The following is a 22,856-nucleotide window of genomic DNA, read 5'->3' on the forward strand; positions in this document are numbered from 1 at the left end:
TGGGTGAGCATGGAAGGTGTGTGGGTGACATTAGCTTATGTGTGATTCTGGGGTGTGTTTAGTGAGGAGGCTGGGGTGAGTGAGGTTAGATGTACTGAGATGCTGGGCTGAAGGAGGGTTGGGTAGGGCAGCCGGTGTGTGGGTGAGGTTGTGGGGGATTGGTCAGAGGTGGGCTGGATGAGGTGAAGTGGTGGGGTGAGGAGTCCTGGAATAATAGGGGTGAGGTTCGGTCAGGTTGTTGGAGGTGGTGCTGGGATGAGGTTGGGTGGTGGGTGAGCTCAGATGAGGTTGAGTGGGTAAGGTGGTTGGATGGAAGAGGTAGTTGGGTTTGGGCACATGAGATCCAATGCTGGGTGAGATTGGTTGAGTGGGTGAGGGTCTAGAATGAGGCTATGAGGTTTAGCTTTGGTGATGGGACGATGTTAGGTCCATGGGGTGGTGGAGGACAGAGGTGGGGCAAGTGAGGGGGTGGATGTGTGCTCAGCCTTAGAGTGTGGTTTTGTGAGGTTGGGTGGGTGGTGTGAGGTGATGAGGTAATGGCTTGTGGATTTGGGGGTGGCTATGTGAGGTTGTGTTGTGGGTGGTCTGGGATGGGATGGTTGTGGGGTGAGGTTTATGGGTGCCTGTGTATGGTGAGGTTCGGTGGGTGGTGTCAGATGGATAAAATGGACTGGGTAGGTGGTATGAGGTTGTGGGTAGGAAAGAGTGAAGTTGTGTCAGTGATGTGGGTGGATCGAAGTGGTGGGGAGAGAATGGGTTGGCGGTGTGAGGTTTGGTGAGGTTACAGTGTGGGGGAGATGATGTGTCTGGGAGAGATTAGGTGGGCAGGGAGAGTTACGTAAGTGGTTTGTTGGGTGGGATGATGTGAATGTGAGGTTTGTGAGATGTTTGGGTGGTTAGATAGATGAGTGAAGTGAGGTGATGTGCTGGTGGGAGACATTGGATGAGGGTGGTGTGTTGGGTGATGTGCTCGGGTGAGGGTGAGCGGGTGGGGCAATGTGCTGTGGTGAGGGTGGCCTGGGATGAGGGTGAAGTGATGGGGTGGAATTAGTTCGAAAGAGTGAGTGGATGAGGTGAGGTGCTGGAGTGAGGTTCTGTGGCAGTAGAGTGGGGTGCTCGGTTGAGGGTCTCATTATAAGTAGGGCAGTAATTTACAGGAAATTACCACCAAAATAATTTACCGTTACCTCCACTCAGGGAAAATTACCAGCGGATTACGATTGGTGGTAAGGCGGTGTTCATCTCCATTTCTTGAGTTCATAAGACTCCCTGGGGATTTTTTCAGATATCAGATTTACCGCAAGTGGAAATTCTGCCACAGTAAATCTGCTAATTTTTGGCCTTAAAGTGGCCACATGAATATCAAAACCTGGATTTGGCAGTGAAGTAAAAGTGGTACTTTTTTACTGCACTGCCAAATGTGTAATGAGGCCTGTCTCTTAAATAGGTGCGGTTTTCCTTCTAAATATGCCATGACTTTGTTCAATCATTGGCACGGTTACATTCCAGCATACCACTCCTCTAAGTGTAACCTCACAGAATTGCAAAGTTCCTGTAGCCCTTACTAAAAATCCATAGGACAACACTGAAGCAACTGTACAAGTTACAAGAGAAATTATGTTAAACTGAAACATTGTCTTATACTATGTCGCCACAAGGATTGCGTGGAAAAGCTGCAGACTCTGCTACCCATACTTTACTCCATGAACTTGCTAGTAAGGAGCCTGGCAGTATATTACCATATTTGAACAGTAGTACGTCTCAAAACAAAACATATTATGGACCGGGTTTTTATCATATTTATTCTATAGGCATTTAAATGTCATGTAAGACATGTGGCATCTATGTTTCTCCACAGAGTGTGCTTGTATGAATATGGGCTGCCACAAAAAAGCCTGCCAAAACTGTTCCCTAATCCCATGTCAGTTTTACTATAAGAGAACTGATCAAATAGCTGGCAGGAGCCGCCGTAGCCTCCATGAACATAGGCTGTTGGCCCACCTGGCAACCCAATTACAAACCTCACGAGAGGGGCTTCTCTCAGGTAACCGTGTCAACATTTTGGCTAGCCAGGGAATGATACCAAGATGTTAGAGTTATTGCATTGACTGTCAGTGTATTAGGGATTAAAGTGCCACAAAATGACGAGACCATTGTTCTATTCCTTGCCAAATTGTTTACCAGGACTTTCAAAGATGACATTTAGTGAACAGTTTATGAAGATAGCTTTTGGGCACTGTTGTCTCTATTAATTTAAAGTCATCTGGCATTCTGTGTCCTTTGTCCTCACAGCAGGGAGCCCTGCCTCAAAGCAATTTGCCCACAACAGAGCAGGTCCTGGACATTGATGCCAAACACACAGGCAGTTTGAAAGTATTGATTGGGACTGTCATCTGAAGGCAGAGCCTGAAGAATTTTCAAAGGGTAGATAACCATCTACTTAGTGCTCAAGGCAGGGTAACTCCTGGACTGAACAGGTTCTCCATAAATCAAAAGCAAAAATGTGCTCCCAGTGCTACACATTTTGTTACCATCACCTCAAAACAGGGAAAAAAGTACTTAATCACGAAGAAAATTGCTAGCAAATCCAAGCTAACCTTCTCTAGCAGTCCCTGCTGGCTGACCTTTCAGAGCTCTTCTGGCCATATTTGCTTTGCATAGCATTGTGGGTCTTCATCTGTCCCTATGGTATTTAATGTATTGGCTGCATGACCTGCACCGTTTGTTTTGATAAGGAGCCTGTAGCACAAAACAACATCTTTAGTGGAGTTAATCACAGGGACCCTTAGAATGAGTCTGCCACAACCAATCCCCCTCTTAACTTCAGGTACTACCCACTTGGAGTATAAGGGCAAAGGATGGCCTCTGTGGATGATCCCTTCTTGCTAGGCAGCCTCAGACAGGCTTCCAACCGATTTAAGCCTGCATTGAAAGTTAACTTCTCTTGCCTGATAACATTGTGTGCAGCATTGTATTAGCCTGCATTGAAGGTTTTGACTTCTTTTGCCTGATGACATTGTGTGCAGCATAGAATTAGCCCTAATTGAAAGCTAACTTCATTTTCCTGATAACATTGTCTGCAGCATTGTATTAGCCCACATTGAAGGTTTGACTTCTTTTGCCTGATAACATTGTTTGCAGCATTGCATTAGTCTGCATTGAAGGTTTTGACTTATTTTGCCTGATGACATTGTGTGCAGCGTAGAATTAGCCCTAATTGAAAGCTAACTTATTTTTCCTGATAACATCGTGTGCAGCGTTGTATTAGCCCACGTCGAAGGTTTGACTTATTTTGCCTGATAACATTGTGTGCAGCATTGCATTAGCCTGCATTGAAGGTTTTGACTTATTTTGCCTGATGATATTGTGTGCAGCATAGAATTAGCCCTCACTGAAAGTTAACTTCTTTTTCCTGATAACATTGTGTGCAGTATTATATTAGCCCGGATTGAAGGTTTAATTCCTTTTACTCTTGTGCTCGCCGCATAGCGGCTTCTGAGCCCAGGGATTCTTCCCACCTGTTTCCATCTCTCCCTGCTCCCTCCCACCCGCCCTCGCCTCCTGATTGGTACTGCTGCCCTACCTAAGTGGGCCCTCCAGTGCAGCCCCACTGCCCATGCAGCCCCCTTGGCTGCAGGCCCCGAGGCAAAGGACAGCTCCTACAGTAGCAGCTCCAGATTGTGTTTGCCTGTGTTTTCCGTTGGAGCCAGTAGCGACTGACAAGGTAAGAAAGGTGCGGACAGAGGGAACAACCATTACTGCTCCCTATTTAACTGTTCCTCCTCTCTTATAACTTCTATTACCTAATTTTGCACTCGGCTGCACGTTGCAGTCATCCCTACAGAAAAGGGGGATGTATCTGCCACTTTGAATCCCTACACATAGGCAAATACTCCCAAAAAATAAAAAAAGGGGGTACAAATACCCCCAGCATAAAATAAGAAACAGACACACATGACCATGTGCTCCTACTTTCACTCACACAGCTCCATGGATATGTTTGAACCAGCTTTGCACATAGTAACACAGGAAGAAATTGCTATTATTACTGCTTGACTGGAAGAACTAAACATATACCTTTTAATGTGTATGAATAACTAGGTGCAAAGAAATCATTATTACAAAAACATTTCAGTTTCCCAGTTAAAACATATGTTTACTCGCTTATGAAATACTCCCATTGGGAATTGGACTTACATTTCTACTCCCTAAAAATCATTTTACTCCCAACGTTAAAAAATAGGGAGTATTCTTATCTGGAGCACTGGTTGTAGTTGTATGTTATCCATAGCTGGCATTAGGTGAATTGTCATAGTTAGCCATTGGGGGCCTCTCCTCTCTTTCTAGAAAAGTTGAATCTGTGTGTTTTTGCATTTGCTGTTGTGTTTGAAAATTCGTTTTCTCCCCTCTTTCTAGAAAAGTCAAAACTGCGTGTTTTTGCATTTGCTTTTTGAAAATTTTGCTTTTTTCACGCTATCCCTCTATCTAGGATGTTTTCCATCCATCCAGATATCTTGCTTCTAGGTGTCTTGCCTTGTACTGTACGCTGTAACCTAGGCCTTCTTCCCCTTATCCTGCACACTTGATTCTATACTGTTGCATTGCTGTGTCTTGTAGTTCGGCTTTGTGCACTGCAGTTTTCCCCCTCTTCCTCTCTCTGCCCCTCCTACTCTCCGCACTCTCCCTCCATGGTGCTTTCAATCTCCCCTATCTTCTCTAACTGCTACTCTATCACCTATCCTATCTCTCTTTTGAAGTCTGGAAGGAAAAAGTTCAAGAAGGATCCCCTGGTCTCCAACCCAAGCCTGCCCATCGCTGACACCTATATCAATGCTTCTTCCAGGCAGACTGTCACTGACATTCTCTTTGTTGTTCCCTCTCTGGACCTTTGGATTCCCCATATGGTCTCAGTGCTCTCCCCTTTTTCTTCCTCTCCCATTAATGGCAACACCCGTTAGGAAGTACTCTTGGCACACTTCCTTTCCTCTAGGGCCATCATTAATGTCTACCAGAATGGCACTGTCATGGTCCAGGGCTCTCAGCCCAAACTCCTCCTTCTTGATAGGCGTCTTCTGTCTCTCATCAACTCCCTCCCTTCTCCTACCACTCCTCTTTCTACCACCCCTCTGGCCCCTCTGGCACCACCGACGGGTATACCACATTCCTGGACCCCTCCCCGAAGACCTTCAAAAGTGGCAAACAGCTTCACTTAGCTACCCTCAACTCTCGCTCTGCCTTCAAGCACTCCTCTGACATTTGACACAGGGGATGCAACCATGCTCACTGCTGTGGCCCGCTTCCTTTGCCTCATATTCAGGCCCATCCCCTCTGCAATGCATCAAGAGACGCAGGGGGCAAGCTGCTTACCTTCACCCGAACCGCTACGCTGGGCTTCCTCACCCGGGCTGCTCATCGGAGCAGCACAGGAATTCCTTCACCTCTACACCCGGGTTGGCCTTGTAGGCTAACCCCGGTACTTATATCCTCACTGTTTCACCCTGCGGGGTGGAGCAGGCTTCTTGCTTCCCTTCCCGGGCTGCATCTGACATACACAGCCTGGGAGGACTTCATTGATGGACGTGCCTCATGGCCACGAGGCAGCCTTTTGTGGCTCTGCTGTGCAGTCTGGTCTGGGCCCCTCCCCACACGTAGTATGGTCAGGCTGTTCCTTGTGGGCCCAGGCAACCCATGAGAAGCTGTCTAAGCCAAAAATATCTCTGGGCTCATCCGGTCTGGGTCAACAGGTGCCACGCCCCCAGGGTGGCTGAGCTGCCCCTGGCATAGCAGCTCAGGGCCCTAGGTTAGTCCCTGTGGTGGGCTCCCCACGTGCCTGTAAGCGCCAACGGATGGATACAGGCCCTGGGGTGCGGGGGGCTCAAGGCAGCAAGCCCCCAGAGTTAAGTCTGTTCTCTCCTTTCCTTTTCTTTCTCCAACTGTCTTAACTGTCTTTTTCTTTTTTAAATCCTCAGGATTGTTCTTCTATGCCCTGCCCAGCCCATTCTTGGGCAGGGGTGTTCTTTTCTGTTGTTGCCTTCTTTCTCGTCCTTCAACATTCCATCCAGCCTCACTGTGGGCTGGATGGTTTAGTCCAAAATAATATACACACTCACAGGACATATAAAGAAATAAACGCACTACACTTTAAAAAAGAAACGTTATTAACCTGGTGTCTGTGTCTTTCTTTCTAGGTATTCCCTCAGAGGACAAGCATGTAGCCACACTAGCTGGGCCCTGTGGGGCCATGGGCTACAGGTAGATAGGATGTTCTGCAAACTCTGTTTAAGCAAATTAACCCTCTAACCGCTCTTACCCTTCCAGTGAATTCCCCACAGCAAACCTTATGTGAATTACTGCCAAGATAATAAGCCCCTTGTGAACAAGGAAGATATTGGGGAGAAGGAGGCAAGGAGAACATTTCTAGAAATTGGGCACTTGGGTCAGAGAGGAGTCTCACCTATCACACTCCCCAGCTAGTGAATCCTCTCCCAGAATCCCATTTAATCTCTCCTGTACTAATAACTCACTAATGAATCCTCCATCATTAATCCCAGCAATGTTGCCTCCACCACTCAACAAACCAGTCTCCCCTCACAACCTGCCACCAGGCTTTTTACCATTTCCTGAGGTGGCTTCTCTGCCAATATTCCCACCACTGTGTCCTATACCACTCACCTCTATCACTCCCGCCAAGAGAGCACTCTCTCCAATAACCAGACTGATGTCACCTTTAACACTCTACATTGGTGTTTCTTATACCAGTTACCAAACTAATCTGTCTGCCTCATGCCAGTATCTTTTGCTCCACTCCCTTCACTTACTGTCTACCATTACCCCTTCATCCACCCAATATCTCATGCACCACTCCCTCCATCACATCAATGTCACCAGAACTCCCCCCCTACTCCATTAGCAAGTGTTTGTTTGACAATTGCCAAGACCTTCTTTAACAATCCCCAACCAGAGTCCCTCCTTTCACTTCCCCCCTCAGTGTCTTCTCTACCACATAAACTCCACCACTTTCTTCTCTACTATGACCCAACTGGGATAACCTAACTGCACCAGTGTCATGTTTACGAATCCCTCCTCCATTGTCGCCCATATGATTTAACCCCACCAGTGTCTCCTCTACCACTTAACCATACTAGTGACTTCTCTACCACTAACCACACCAGTACGTTCTCTACTTAGGGGCTCATTATGGGTTTATTAGTCCAGATATATGGTGCCAGGAACAATGTGTAACAGCAGACTCCCAAGTCTCCCGGTAGGGGCTGTAATCTACCAGCAAGTCTGACCTGCCTGTAGTTCAGGCCCTTACCGGAAGAAAATTGCTGCAATCACCGACACCGGTATTACCTGTGCCAGTGATTGCGGCAATCCATTCATACAAGTCCTGCCGGACTCAATGGGAAGGGGGATTTACTGCCGTCTCCACAACCAGGTGGCAGAGACGGTATGGTAGTCCCCCGGTATCCCACCGGAATTACTGGTGGAATACCAGGGGACTTGTAATGAGCCCCTTAGTCTTCAAAGCAGTGGCCTGTAGTACAATGATACTCAATGTTGGCAATATTCTGTCCCATTCTCAGACCCTGGGGTCTGAGTTCAAAAGAACCAGGTATTTGTTATGTAAACTGGGGTCATTTTTCTTACCAGTACGCCCGAGACTTCTGGATGCTGGACTGACCAAGTGCTGCCTCATCTCAAGGATCTGAGACTCTATCATGGCGAGTTTTGTGCCAAACGTTTCAGAGCTACATGTTTCTAGAGAAGTAAAAACAAAACAGGTGTTAAAGTTAGAACAAAAATCTAAAGTTTCCAAAATTACCTCACAGTAAACTGCAACCGGGATGCAAGAGCATGCTGGCAACCCTGATCTGATCATCTCTGTGAAAACAAAGCCCTCCCCCTACCCCCTGTCCACTTGTGGCCATTCTTGCGTGATCAAACAAACCCTCTATAAGTCGAGTAGTAACATTGGAAGACCAAAATCATATATGGATGCTGAAAAGACCTTGGGGAAACTGAGAACGCCTCTGGGAGACTGCAACATTTGTGATTGTGAGGCAATTTGGAAACTTGGCGAAAAGACATCCTTTAACTGCCTTTCATCGAATACCTTGAACATACAAAAAGCCCTTTGAGCTTAGCTTGAAGATGCAAAAGGCCTTTTGAACTTGAACTATAAGAAAAAATAACTTGTTTCTTGTGTAGCAGTTCCTGCCACAATCAGCAGACAGGGTTAATGCATTCTGCAATCTCTCCGAGAAGTAATGTGTTTTTGAGTTCCCTGTTGGGAAGACCACCCTGTTGGAATATACATGGTAGGTTAACTTACTTATAACCGTGACCGTGAGACAGAGATGTCTCCCGGGGTCAGAAGGATCCCGACAAAAAAAGCACCATAATGAGTAGAACATTAGAGGAAGGGACCATGCAACATTCTGAGCTCGCATCCAAGAAGACGAGAGAGCGATCTCTTCTCCAATGCAGTGATCACAGTACGTGGGTTTGCATCATCTTTGAAGTATGTGGAGTGCACCAGGTAGATCACGGAATGGAAAGTCTGGAATCAAGCTGCTGCAGGTGATCTCGCCTCTCAGTCAGGTAGACGGTGTTAGAACTTGTGGAACCACTGAGTCACCGTTTGAATGTATATGTACCTGTCCTGAACTGAATACATAGACTTAGTGAACCTCATTCTTTGACCGACATATGAACGCAACTAAGTGTGAGTTAAGGAAACACAAATTTCTGAACAGAAGATTACCATGAACGGTTTTCTTCTTTTTAAAAAACCATCTATATATAGTTATAGGGAAAGTTAGTAAGGATATTGTGATTGTGGAGTTTGGGAGCTTTCATCAAAATAAGGTAACAGATCTCTTCAACATTTACCAGACTTTCATAAGCAAAACTGATGAGACTTTACTCATCGCCAGGCAACTCTCTCGAGGTGGACAATTATGAATGGAAACTAAAAGGGGAGGTATTCATAATACAATGAATGTGTGGTAAAACTCAACTGACTAGTGATTGTGTGTCTGTTTTTACAGAACGCTAGATACCAACCCCAGGGAACACCAGAGAAAAGTTGAAAGTAGCGAGTCTGCGTTATTTTTTGTTTTCATCCATTTCCACTTTCCCCCTCTGAGGGTCATGAGTGCAACTTCTAATATAGAACTTGCAGGCAGGACACCCAGTGAGGGGCTGTGGTGTAAGCGGTTTGTTTTCTAGAGCCCTGTTGCTGTGTCACCTTATATACTATATGCAGAAGATTGTGTGAGGATTCAGCATGCCAGAGTATCTACAGATATACCCATTTACTGTCTCTGTTCATACATGATGCATTGGGACTGAGCTTGAGACCTGGAGTTAGCAAGTATGGTAACTGAGGCATAACCTACTCCTTTTCCCCAGGAATACCTCACCCATACTCACTTTAATTGTGGGACAAGTTATAACTGAGATGCGGCAAGCTTACTTCCATCTTGCCTTCCAAGAAGCAGCTGGCCCCACAGACCCCCATGAGTATTCAGTGTACAACAGCCTAATTTCACTGCTGAATGCCCAACACCCCAGAGGGAAATGGGAAGTGGATAAAATAATAGATCAGACATACCTTAAGCTGGACGGGGATCTGTATAAGAAAATGCATTTATCTATTCTTAATATGCCCCCAACATGGTCTTCCAAATTCTCCCCCTTAGCCCGCCTCCCCAAACTTTGTTGGACTCCTGGAACACCCCTGGTAATTGCATAGGAGCTAAGTCATATTCTAGATTTGAAACTTGCTCTCATAAACTCATAAACTCTCCTGGGTTGAGCGGGTAAATGAGTTCAGCTTCTGTTAAACACCGAACTGCTGTTTCTAATTATGCTTAACTATTAGTAAAGTATGACTAAGGGGCTCATTCATGGAATTATTTGCGCCGAAAAACGAGAATTTGTGCGCCATTCTGCCCGCAAATCCCTGTTTAACAAATGGGGATTTGCGGGCAGAATGGCGCACAAATCCCTATTTTTCGGTGCAAATAATTCCATGAATCAGCCCCTAAGAGTCTTGTCTCTCATATTTGCTTGGGTATCTACTATTGTTTAACCCCAGTTAGTTTACTCTTTCTGAATGTTTCTTTCTCTTCTGCTATCTCCTGAGGTCAAGAAGTGCTCTCTTATATCTACTCCCTGTGTCGGGTAAATACAACTATATCCTTCCTCAATACACCACTGCAGAATGCATGGCTACTGTGCCTCAAGAATGAGGATCTATGCATAGGTACAAGTGCCATCTAGAACTGCGTGCACTGCATTGAAGGTTGCGTGAAGTCGTTACTCTTCAAACACTCACACGCATGCACCCATCACAGAACACATTTGCGGAAGATTATTGTTGAGTGGTGACGCTGTTCTCCAAAAGCTCATGCACAGCCACTAATCTCCAATGTGTTCTGAAACTCAATTGCTATGTTAAAACGAATCCCTGGACACCTTTGCGCTGAGAACACCTTTGCAGACCAATCTTCTCTGAGGTCTACTAGGGAGAGTCAAATGGTTTGTCCTGAAAATGCTCTAGTAGTTAACTCTCAGATCGTTGACATGTTCTGAGCCACAGTGATCAAAACACTGTCTGCTTCCACCAGGTAAACAGCTCACAATATGCCACACAAACACCCAGAGGAATCATGCAATATCTGGTACTCATTAATAGATGCTCATTAACAGATGCTCAGCCCCACTCAAAAGAGAGCAGAGATGGTGGGACCTTCACCGAAGCTGACTTGATGAAAGACAGCTTTCGAACCTTCAGCCAGGTTGTTTACTGCCCAAGGAGAAAAATTGGCCATTTACCTAGATGAGATCACCACGTTATCTTGGGTTGGGGAAGCCATTATTGTCTGAGAAATCCTATGCTCCCCTTATTGAGACCCTACCCATTCCCTAAGGATAGAAAACCGCTAATTTTGGGCACCACCATAGTTGTCCTGTTTTTGTACTGCGAAGCCTATCCTAACCCTGGGAGATCTGGCAGGCGTATGGTGAAGATTCAATGATTATCAGGTTTGCAGTGAACATAAGCATTTCTCATGATCATGAGTGAAATACTGCACACATGTTCTGATTATACTGCAGCTTGTGTTGTGTGTCGTTCAGTGTGTCCGTGAATGTCTGTCATGACCGAAGGACTGACAGCAGCTCGTAACTCAAGAGACATAGTTCAAACAGGTTTACTTTATTTATTTTTACATTTATTAAACGTGCAAATGATTTTGGGCATCGAGGCGCTATTACAACCAGTTCACATACAGCCAAGTTTTTAGTGCCCTTCTGAAGGCCGAATAGGTTTGTTCTTTTATTTATTTTTATATTTATTAAGCGTGCATAAATCCTTGGGCATTACAACACAAAAGGGCACAGAGCTTAAGGGGGAGTTTCAAAAGAAATGAAAAGCACAATTTTCATCCTACTTGGTAACCGTAGTCCATCAGTCTATCCCTCTGCCTCCTGGTGATCAACAAAAGTCACAAACAGTCTCTGGAGTTTATCAGTGAGCCCCACACTTCTTTCTTATCATAGATGGAATCTTTTGCTCCCATTGCTGTAGTCAGGATACTGAGGTCTCCCTATGTGTTTTACCACTAGGCAGAGTCATGGGGTCCAGACTAGTTTTAAGCCTTGCAACACTTTGGTCACGTACCTCTAGATCTAGGCAAAGAAGAGTACAGTTGGTTCCATCAAAAACTGGAATTTGTCTCTGCCATGCCAGCAACGCATGAACAAATGCTCCCTTTGCAGGTCATCTCTTCACTCTTTCACACCTTATTGGACTGATACCCTCTCTGTTCCATTTTCTTTCTCCTCTTCATCATAGATGCCCCACAACAATCAGGCCCTCTTCACCTGCAGACCTAGCCTCTCTTCTTCAGCCCTGGGTGATTCTGACTTTTCACCCCTCTTGACTTTATCATTCGTACTTATTTCTTTAGTAATGCTCAGAACTTGCTTATGCTTTTTCTACTTTCATCTTCCTGTGGTCCAAAACTCTGGGTCCATGAATGAAAGACCTTTATCACCTGGAGCACGCACACAGCCTGTTCTACCAGGATTCACGAAAGCATTTAAGTTTTCAGATATATTTTGTTGTGTTATAATTGGAAGAGTTGTTCCAGTATTAAGAAGGGCATCCTCCATCTTCTTCTCCACAGTGCTACGGTAATCGGATCAGTACTTAGGCGTACTCGTGGCACGAGCGCCCTTTGTTTTGTTTCTCAGAGTTCCACACACATATATGGGAGCCTATTAAACACTAATTTGCTTGGTGTCCATCATTCATCCCTTCTGATTTATTTGTTACACCCCTTATGCCTTCTATGAAATGATGGGGAGAGTGGAAAAATTGATTGGGATAGTCATAGATGGTTGGTACTCTGTATTTATTTATTTAATTGTTTTTTATAATGCGCCTTATACCGTACCTGAGTTCTGTTTCTAAGCGCGGATCCGGGATTTGAACCTCTGTTGCTCTGCGTGGTCTTGCTTCCAAGACCAGCCCCTGTGCTATCCTCCGTATAGCTGTTCTGTCACTAGCTGCTTTAAATAAAACTATTCTGTTAAAACCATCTAAAGCAGGTACTTAATATTAATACATTAGTATCTTCATATAAAATGTGGAATAAATGTGAGGCATCTGCCTGCTCCATTAAACGTAGGCAGGTGGAAGTGCAATGTCATTTTACACTATCAGGTTTAAGTTACACTGACCTTTCCTGCACCTTCATGCCCCAAACACCACGTACTGCTTAAGAGTGCAGGTACCCTAGTGCCACCTCTCCTGTACCACAGGTTACACCCAGCTCCTTTAGCCCTCTCAAACCTTGGGCTAGTGTGGTGTACTTTCAGCCATCCCGCTTTAATCGTTACAGAAAACTGGAGTACTATGGGATGGAGACTACTACAGAGATTAATGGTTGAGGAAGTTACATGTGGAGATTTGGTTCATAGACGCGTTTTAAGTTTGTTGCTTATGCACAGAAAAGTGCATTACAGGTGTTGCCCATGTATTGTAGTAAGCTGGGTTTATAGCTGGGAGAAGAGTTTGTTGGCCGATTCTGTGGAGGTTTGATGACACACGTTTGGGCATTCACGACAGGAACTGCGCTCTATTTCCCAGTGATGTGTGATGCTAAAGTCGGTTGAACAAGAGTATGATGCACATACCTGTCAACCTTTTATTTATTTTTTATTCCGTTTTTATTGGGAAACAAAATAGCATAACAAGGCTTAAATTACTTACTTGTAACTATTGTTCTCCAGCATGGGTCTTACATGGAATCACATGCTCATGAATATTCCCCGTCATCAGGATGGGAATCCTCAGTAAAAGAAAAAACAGTTTCACTTTCACTTAAAAACTGTATTTCTCCTCTAAACCAATCACTGTCCTCTGGGCCATACTACCGCCATCCAATGACAGTCCTCTCCCCAAGCCCCTCCTCTGGGAGCCATCTTCAGCTTTCGGAAGCACGTAAAGTGGCAGTATGACCAAGAAGAGCCGCAGAGGGGATGAAGGGAGGGTTTGTATGTGAATCCATGCTAGACCCATGCTGGAGAACAATAGTTACAGGTAAGTAAGTAAAACCTTCTACAGCATGGGGTCTGGCATGGATTCACATGGCCATGGATAGCAGGTACAAAGGATCTGTGGGGCAGTGACCCTCAGAGGGGTAATCTTCTGTGACCGGCACCAGGCAGCTAAATGCTTCCACTTCTGACAGTAGCACTTCAAGGTTGAAGACGCCATGACCTTGGTGAGGACCTTCCTGCAGTCCGCTGGGAACGCATACCCTCCAAACTCTAGGGCTGCAGGAGCCAAGCCCTCATGTTCAGCGATCCTGGGTCATGATGAAAGATCACGCCTCCTTCTCTGGTGAGAAGATCCGGAACCACCGGCAGCTTTACCTGAGGTGACGTTGACAGGCTGAGAAGGTCTAGGTGCCAAATCTGACTCGGCCACGCCAGGGCGATAAGTACCATGTTGCAATGACACTATCTGAGTGTGTTGATGACTCGTAGCAGGAGAGGGAAAGGAGGAAACGCGTACAGAAACAGCCCTTCCCACAGGAAGGAGAATGCGTTCCCGAGGCTTCTGGGCTGGTGGAATCTGCTGGCGAACTTCTGGCACTTGGAGTTCGCCGCCTTTGCCAATCGATCGATCTGGGGTCTGCCCCACTTGACGAATACGTGGTCCACCTAATCCTGACAAAGCTCCCACTCGTGGCAGGAGCACAGTTTCCTGCTGAGGGAGTCTGCAATGGTGTTCTTGACTCCCGCCACGTGGAGAGGGATGAAGAAGATCCCCTGTCCGAAGGACCCGTGCCACAAATCTTACGCTTCCTTGGAGATCGCCGGGGATCGAGTGCCGCACTGCTTCCTAATGTAACACATGGTGGTGGTGTTGACCGTGACAATCCTCCCCACCTTGCCTTTCAGTGACAGAAGGAACGGCTTGAGGACCCAGAACACTGCCCATAGCTTCAGGATGTTGATATGGAGATCCTTTTCCTCCGGCATCCACAGGCCTCTGGCTTGCTAATGTCTGGTGCTCCCCATCCCTCTAGGGAGGCGTCTGTGGTGACCATCTCCTACTATGAGAGGTTCTGAAATCTTGTGCCTTGGGCGATGTTGGAGCAAACACCCCACCATATTATCGCCCAACCGAACTCGTCGTTGAGAGATATCTTGTCCGTGAAGCTTCCGGACACCTGTATCCAGCGGGCATCCAGGAATTCCTGAAGGGGTGCATTTGCAACCTACAGAGCCAGATGAGGTAGATGCAGGATGACATCATGCCCAGTAGCGACTTGATGGCCCCCACCATGGCCGTCTTCGTCAACGACAGCCGCTGCACCTTCCCCAGAATGCCTGCTATCCTCTCCTGCAAGGGAGACGGCAGGTAAGACACTGTGGTGAGTCTGGTGTCCAGGAACAGCGTGTTCTGTGATGGCGTTAAGCAGGACTTTAGATAGCGACTCCCCTGAGCGGGCGCGAATCTGCTTGTCGTCCAGGTACAGGCATACGTGTATGCCCTTTAGGCGTAGATGGGCTGCCACTGGTGGCAGGCATTTCGTGAACACTCTGGGGGCCGACTTCTAGCCGAAAGGTAGCGCCTTGAACTGGTAGTACTGTACCTGCACCACGAAACGTAGAAACATTCAATGTTTCTTGTGAATGGGGACGTGGATGTAGGCATCCTCCAGGTCCAACAACGTCTAGAAGTCTCCTTTTTTCCAGTTGGCCAAGCATGTGTTGCAACGTGACATCCCGAATTTTTGGGACTTGAGGTATTTGTTCAGATGTTGTAGGTCTAGGATGGCCCTCCAGCCCCCTGTATTATTTCTGACCAGAAAGAATATGGAATAGACCCTGGAGCCCCGGAGTCACTGGGGAACTAGCTCTATTGCCCCTTTTCGCAGCATGGCCGTACCTCTTTCAGGAGCTGAGGTATGTGCTGCTCCTGACGGGCAACCGGAGGGATCCACGGACAACTGTGTTGAAACTCCAGGGTGTGTCCTTGGACGAGAGTGTCCAGCACCTGTCTGTCAGTGGTGATCTTTCTCCAGTCGCTGATGAACCTCATCAGCCGTCCTCTCACCGGGGTGCTCGAATGGGGGGCCGACGTCCCGGCCAGTTCAAGCTTGCTTCGGTGCTGGAATTCTTTCATGTGGGCAACGCTGTCCTCCGCTACCGTAGGCCTGGGAACGGTCTCGGTAGGTTCCTGAGATGTGGATCTGGAAGACTGACGGGCTATGTGGATGAGCCTTTTGAAGACCTGTTTGGCTTTCCCCAGGTGGAGCAAAAAGAAGAGCAATGCTGCTGGAGGGTGCCCAGGGAATGGGCCACCTCTGTATCTGCTTTGATGGCCTGGAGGGACTCGTCGACCACTTTCCCAAATAAGTTATCTCTGTCGAAGGGCATGTCCAGCACCTTTGCTTGGACCTCCCAGCGAAAGTTTGTGGTCTTAATCCAGCCATGGCGACGAAGACAGACACTGTTCCCCATTTGCCATAAAACTGTGTCAGTGACGTCCAATGCCACTGTGATGGTGTGGTCAGACTCTACTTCCCCTTCCTGGAGGAGAGCGATTGCCTCCATCTTCTTATCATCTGGGAGGAACTCCAGAATAGGCCCCAGGTTGTACCATAACTCCCTGTTGTACCTTGCTAAAATCGCCAGTGCGTTGGCCACCTTGATAGTGGACGCCGTGGTGTAAATCACCTTCCTACCCATGGCGTCCATTCTCTTTCCCCTTGCTGTCCTCACGGCCGCCACTAGCACTGAATCCGGCGATGGCTGCAACCTCAGGCACTTGGGTGCAGAGTCCAGTACCCAAAATGTCTTCTCCAACCTATCCTGTTTCGTTGGAGCGGTTTAAGGATACTTCATGAGGGCCAGGCCCTCTTCCTAAATGTCGTCCAGAAGGGGCACCGCCATGACCGTCTTCCTCTTGCCCTTGAGCCTCAGGTACAAGAAGCCCTCCTTCTTGGTTTCCCCGGGCACTAGCTGGAATAGCTCAGAGGCTCTTGATATCAGGGAGCAGAAAGATCCCACCTCATCCGGTGGAGACACCCTATGTGGAGCATCCAAATGGGGAGATTCACCATCCGCTGTGATGATATCCTTGTTGTTGTCGTCATTGTGGCCGTATCTGCCCCCGTATCCGTGTCTGGGTCTGCTTGGGGAGAAGGATGTTGAAATGGGGTGTCTGATGATGCTTTCTCTTCTTTGCCAGAGGCTGATCGGGGACCTGGGGTACCCCCAGTGCCAGTTGCGGAGGCATCCTCATCTGGATACCTGACACCGAGGTGTGCAGGGTCGACAAAATATCCAAAGAAATGTCCCTCTGCTGAGAAGGCAGAATAGGAAAACTAGGTCCTGCTCAGTCGCTGTCATCCTCCTCTTCAACGTCCTTGTGGACCATGTGCAAGGACTCCTGGTCTTCGTCGTCCGTGGACGAGACCTCCATGGCTTGGGCCACGACCTGGGAGGGCTTTTTTGGGGCCTGCTTGCACCCTCATTTTCCACCCTGAGGGTATTGAACAGGAGAATGAGCCGGTTTCCCCCTTTCAGTGTGCCAGCAGACTTTGCCAAAGTCACTGCGGCGGTGTCGCGGCTTGGGGGTAGGGACACCTTCTGAGCTGCAGGGGCTACCTTTGCAGGGTCAGTGCCCTTAGCTGTCGTGGCAGTAGCAGCCGCCAACTCTGTCGCAGACGAGGTTTTAACCTGTGCCGATTGGGCCTGCTTGGGCTGTTTGGCCTTCTTCTCCTCCGTCCGAGGCTTCCCGGATTTCTCACAAAGTTTAGGCGGAGTAGATGACTTCCTTTTCAAGGGGGAGCTCGACTGCTGGCTGGCAATGTAGGTGGACGGTGATGTTGATCGCGCCTTATCCATCTTGTGACCACTTCTGCAGCAAACCCGGTGGACTCAGACTTAAAGTTCTTGGCCTAATCTTGGGGCCCCATGGATGAGACGCCCTCAAAGGACTTAGAAGACTGCTCCTCGGACCGGCTGGTCCTGGGTGAGGCATGACCCTGCTTAGAGCACGGGTCAGAGGCTTTGGCATTGAGCCTCGCCGCCAGACTACTGTGCCTGTCCCTCGCCGTCTTCTTGGAGAACCCGAGGCAAATTTCGCACTCCACCTCCTTGTGGCCCGGGTGCAGGCAGTAGAGGCATTGCAGGTGCTTGTCCTCCACAAACACGTTTCGTAGCATGCATTTGCCTCCTTCTTCTCCTCCATCATGGTCGGAGGGCGCAAAGTAGGCCCAATGGCCTTCTAGAATCTTCGAAGAGCTTCACCCTTGAGGGGCGCTGAAATTCACCGACAAGGGATCCCCACTGTCGACAGATGGAGGAAAGGGCGCACGGGCTCCTTTGAAACAAAAATATCATTTTTTCTGTTAAAACCTACGAATAAACGTACAAATAGCTCAGAGAGCAAACTCGAGGACTCCCAACACTGAAGAGTGCAGTAAAAATCTGAAGATGGCTGCCAGAGGAGGAGCTTAGGGAGAGGGCTATCAGTGGATGGGGTAATATGACCCAGAGGACAGTGTTTGGTTTGGAGGTGAAATACCATTTTTAAGTGAAAGTGAAACTGTTTTATCTTTTATCTAGGATTCCCAGCCTGACGACGGGAAATATTCATGAGCAGGTGGATCCATGCCAGACCCATGCTGGAGAACATACACATTCCATTACAGAACAAGTGTCTCCCCAAAGTTGTTTCACCCTTCCCACCCCCTGCCAAGAGAAAGCGATTTTAAAAAATGTTTTACTGAGAAAACAAAACAGCATAAAAACATACACATTCCATTACAAAACAAGTGTTCCCCCAATGTGTTTTCATATCGCATCTATGTATGGGCTCGAAGGGAGGTTGCATGAGGGCTGTTAAGACGGTGTTGAGGCTCCAGTCCGGAACTGGTGTAGGTGTAGGCGGATAAGTATGCATCAGCCCTTTAAGGAAGATCTTGATCGCTGGTAAGGAGAGTAAGGCTTGCGTCTCCGTGGTTACTGTGTAGGCCGCTATGGCTGACAGATGGACCTTGATAGAGGACAGTGAGAGCCCTGATTTAGCCAGGTGCAACAAGTAAGGCAGAATTTGATCAACCGAGGCCGTGAGGGGATCGATCGCAGAGGTCTCGCACCATTTGGAAAACCTGGTCCATTTTCTGGTGTAGCTGAGTTGCGTGGACGGGGCTCTAGCGGCCCTGATGATATCCCAGCATTCTGATGGTAACTTTAGGTGCATTAGTTTACGCTGCTCAGGAACCATGCTTTGAGGGACAGGCTCCTCGGGTCGTGGTGGAGGACCTTGCGGTTCTGTTGTGTCAGTAGATATTGATGTGATTTGAGACGAATCAGGGTTTTGCAGGATAGATGTCTCAGCGTCGGATACCAGACTTGCCGTGCCCAATCGGGTGCAATAAGAATCAAGGAACAATCCTGTTCTTTCACCCTGCGAAGTACCCTCGACATGAGGGGAATGGGTGGGAAGGCGTAGAGGAGCTTCCCCGACCAATCCACTGAGAACGCGTCTCCCAGCGATTGATGCTCGGGGTATCTTGACGCAAATCTCTTGCATTTTTTGTTGTTCCTGGTGGCGAAAAGGTCGATCTGCGGATGGCCCCATAAGGCAAATATCCGTCGGGTTTCTCTGTCGTCCAACTCCCACTCGTGTGACGTTGTGAATTCTCTGCTTAATCTGTCCGCTAGGACATTGTCTACTCCTGGAAGGTGCTCTGCCCTGATCTGTATCCCGTAGCGCAAGGCCCATGCCCATAGCTGTTGGGCTTCTTGCGACAGAATCTGAGACCTCGTGCCTCCCTGCTTGTTTGTATAGTGCATGGAGGTCGTGTTGTCTGTCTGGACCGTAAGAACTTGACCAGCTATAACCGGTAGGAAGGCTTTCAGCGCCAACCTTACGGCCCTGAGCTCCAACACATTGATGTGGAGCTGGGACTCTTGTGCCGACCAAGATCCCTTGGTTTGGAGGTCCGCAAGATGAGCGCCCCAGCCTGATAAGGAAGCGTCCGTCCGCAGCAGGAGGGTCGATGTCGGTGCTTGAAACGGCATTACCTGTAGAAGATTCCTCGGAACGTTCCACCATCGAAGGGCCTTGTGCAACGTCGATGGAATCTGGACAATGTCTTCCCAGCATCCGAAAGCTTGTTTCCATTGGTGGTCCAGAGCTTCCTGAACCGGCCTCATGCGAAGCCTGCAGTTCGGTATGAGGAATATGCATGATGACATCATGCCCAATAGGGATTTGTAAGAGCGTACAGATGTTGTCTCTTTCTGTAGGAAGTTCGAAGTTGAGCGTAGAATCGCTGTTATTCTCTCTGTGGATGGTCTCACTCTGGGAATGCTGGAGTCGAGCTCGGCTCCCAGGAAGAGAGCTACCTTGCTGGGAACGAGGCAGGACTTCGTCTGGTTGATGGAGAAACCTAACTCTTTTAGAAGGTTGACCGTCCTCGACACTGCCGAACGAGCATTTGCAACTGAACTTGCCTTTATCAGCCAATCGTCCAGGTATGGAAAAACGTCCGTTCCTGCTCTCCTGAGACTTGCCGCTACCGGTGCCAGGCACTTCGTGAAAACTCTTGGCGCCGATTTTAGACCGAACGGAAGCACTTGAAACTGAAAGTGGAGCCCTCCCACTGTGAACCTGAGGAACTGCCTGTGTGCTGGATGGATCGGAATGTGGAAGTATGCATCCTCCAAGTCTAAAGTGGCCAAGAAGTCGTGCTTGTTTAACCAAGGTAGCACCCCTTGTAGACCTACCATCTTGAAAGTTATGCGCTTGATGAACTTGTTGAGAGCCCTCAGGTCCAAGATGGGCCTCCATTGACCGTTTTTCTTTCTGACGAGGAAAAATCGGGAGTAGAAACCTTTTCCCCTCTGAGAATAGGGTACTGGCTCTACTGCTGCCTTCTGGAGCAGTTTTTGCACTTCGGACATGACCTGTCTTAGCATATGCACTCTGGGGGGAGTTGGAGGCAGGGAAGGAGGTTGGTCCAGAAATTCCAAGGTGTGACCCTTTCGGATCACCTGGAACACCCATTTGTCCGATGTAATTGACCGCCAGCGCTGGAAAAACTGGCTCACCCTTCCCCCCACCGGGGCGTGGCGAAGGGGGGGGGGGAGATTGGTCGTCAGTTCTGCTTGCCTTGCGACTTCCCTTGGGCGGAGCCACGTCTGCCTTTATGGGCGTATCTGTTGGATGACTGATATTTATTGGCTTGGTACGTGCCGCCTTGTGCTTTTTGACCATAGGAGGAACGACTGTATCCCCTGAACTTGGAAGATGAACCTCTAAAGGGACGAAAAGACCGATGGTCCTTACTTTTGTCCTTTAAAGAACTGATGGCTCTGGCTGTGTCAGTGTCTGTCTTGATTGCCTTCAAATGGTCATCTATCTTTTTCCCAAAGAGATCTTGGCCGTCAAATGGCATGTCTAGTATCTGCGCCTGAACTTCAGGTCTAAAGTTAGTAGCCTTCATCCAGGCCTGCCTTCTGAGCACTGTGCCGTGCGCCATCTGTCTGAAGCTTGATTCGGCCACATCAACTGCTGCGTCGATCATGTGATCCGATGTTGCTTCACCATCCGCGATTATGGATTTTGCCTCCTCCTGGAGCTCCGGTGGTAATTGTTTCGCCAAGTTAGACATGCGGAGCCAAAGCTCGCGATCGAATCTTGCGGTCATGGCCAGTGCATTACCGGCTCTGATTGTAAGTGATGCAGAAGATGACACTTTCCTGCCCATGGCTTCCAATTTACGTCCGTCCTTATCCGGTGGGGCCGACAACGGTGAGGAGGGGTTGGCGAGTTTCTTTCTGGCCGCCACTGTAATAACTGAGTCCGGTTTCGTATGACCCCTTAAACAAAGCGGTGCCGAATCCGGAGCTTTATAATTCTTTCCTGGCCTGGACACCAACGCCGGAGTCGATAAGGGCGTAGATAGGATCTTGGATCCGGAATCCCAGATAGATGATATCGAGGAGGGGAATTGTGGTCACTGTCCTCCTTCGTTTGTCCCTGTGCTCGTAGACCACTGATTGCCTTTCCTCCGAAGAAACCTGAATTTTAAACAGTTCTGCGGCTTTACCTATTATGGTGTGGAAAGAGACGAGATCATCCGGTGGTGAGGCCTTGCCCGGCGAGTCTCTCCTCCTGGGCTTCTCGACGACGTAGTCATCCCAATCGTCTGGCTCCTGAGTAATTTCTCCTTCTTCTGGTTCCGAAAATTCACCAAAAGGATCCTCCTGCCAGTCTGATACCGAGATGGTGGACGGTACCATGGTGGGATCTACGTCCGGAGATCGCGGTCTGTGCGATGACTGTGGTGACGGGACTCTTGTAGGTGAAGCACTGTGGGTGCTGCTCCTTGGTCTTCGAGCAGGTGATCTCATCCGTTTTTGCGGTCTACTCCTGTAAGGAGAGCAACCCGATGTGCCTGGAATCGGGGATGACTCTCTAGGAATGGGATTAATCGGAATTTGCTTCTCCCTTTGCCGTTTGTAAAATTCTTCTACAATCCTCTGCACGGATAACATGAGCACCGGGTCATGAGGATATTCGGATTCTCCCGTGGACGGGTGCCAAGGAGGGCTGTATTGCTTCGGTAAGGGACCGATGGACTCTTCCACCACTTCCGCATCGGAGAATTCTTCCTGAAGAATTATATCCGGAAGTTCTGCCATGTGCCCCAAAGGTGAAAATTGCTGTACCAGAGGTTCAGTTACAGTATACTTCTCAATGATATTGCTTGTAATGACAGGAGCTTCAAGAGTGAGAGGCAGTAATTCCTCTGTAACTGCCGAAATTTGCGGTGCCTCTGAAGGCCTTATGGATGATGTTATCCTCGTCGACGACTGAGATTTTCCCGTCAACGAGGGCTTCGCCGTCGACGACAGAGATTGTCCCGTCGACGGAGGCTTCGCTGTCGACTGAGCTTTTCCCGTCGACGACAGAGATTGTCCCGTCGACGGAGGCTTCGCTGTCGACTGAGCTTTTCCCGTCGACGACTGAGATTTTCCCGTCGACAAGGGATTCGTCGTCGACGACTGACCTCTTCCCGTCGACGAGGGCTTCGTTGACGAATGTGGAGTGTGTTCCGTGGACGACTGCATCATGGAGGAATGCTTCGTGGACGAGTGGTGTTTCTTGCTCGTCAACGATTGCTTCGCGGTCGACATGTCCGATGACGATGATCTAACTGTCGACGATGTCTTAAGCGTCGTCGATGCTGGTTTCGTTGACGGTATGGCCGATGACGGGCCTTTACCTTTCCCTTCATTCG

The 22,856-nt window shown here is 48.3% G+C and overlaps 1 protein-coding gene across 1 annotated transcript in view; it reads right to left on the minus strand.

The window, feature by feature from the left end:
- Nucleotides 1–22,856, minus strand: part of CA6 (carbonic anhydrase 6) — a 277,304-nt gene that overhangs the window by 21,478 nt on the left and 232,970 nt on the right. The window contains exon 8 of the mRNA XM_069610032.1: nucleotides 7,654–7,764. Within this exon, the coding sequence (XP_069466133.1) occupies nucleotides 7,654–7,764 (111 nt within the window). The remainder of the gene's footprint in view (nucleotides 1–7,653; nucleotides 7,765–22,856) is intronic.

This window comes from Ambystoma mexicanum, chromosome 8 (assembly GCF_040938575.1).
Source record: "Ambystoma mexicanum isolate Mex_15411 chromosome 8, UKY_AmexF1_1, whole genome shotgun sequence".
Lineage (NCBI taxonomy): Eukaryota > Metazoa > Chordata > Amphibia > Caudata > Ambystomatidae > Ambystoma > Ambystoma mexicanum.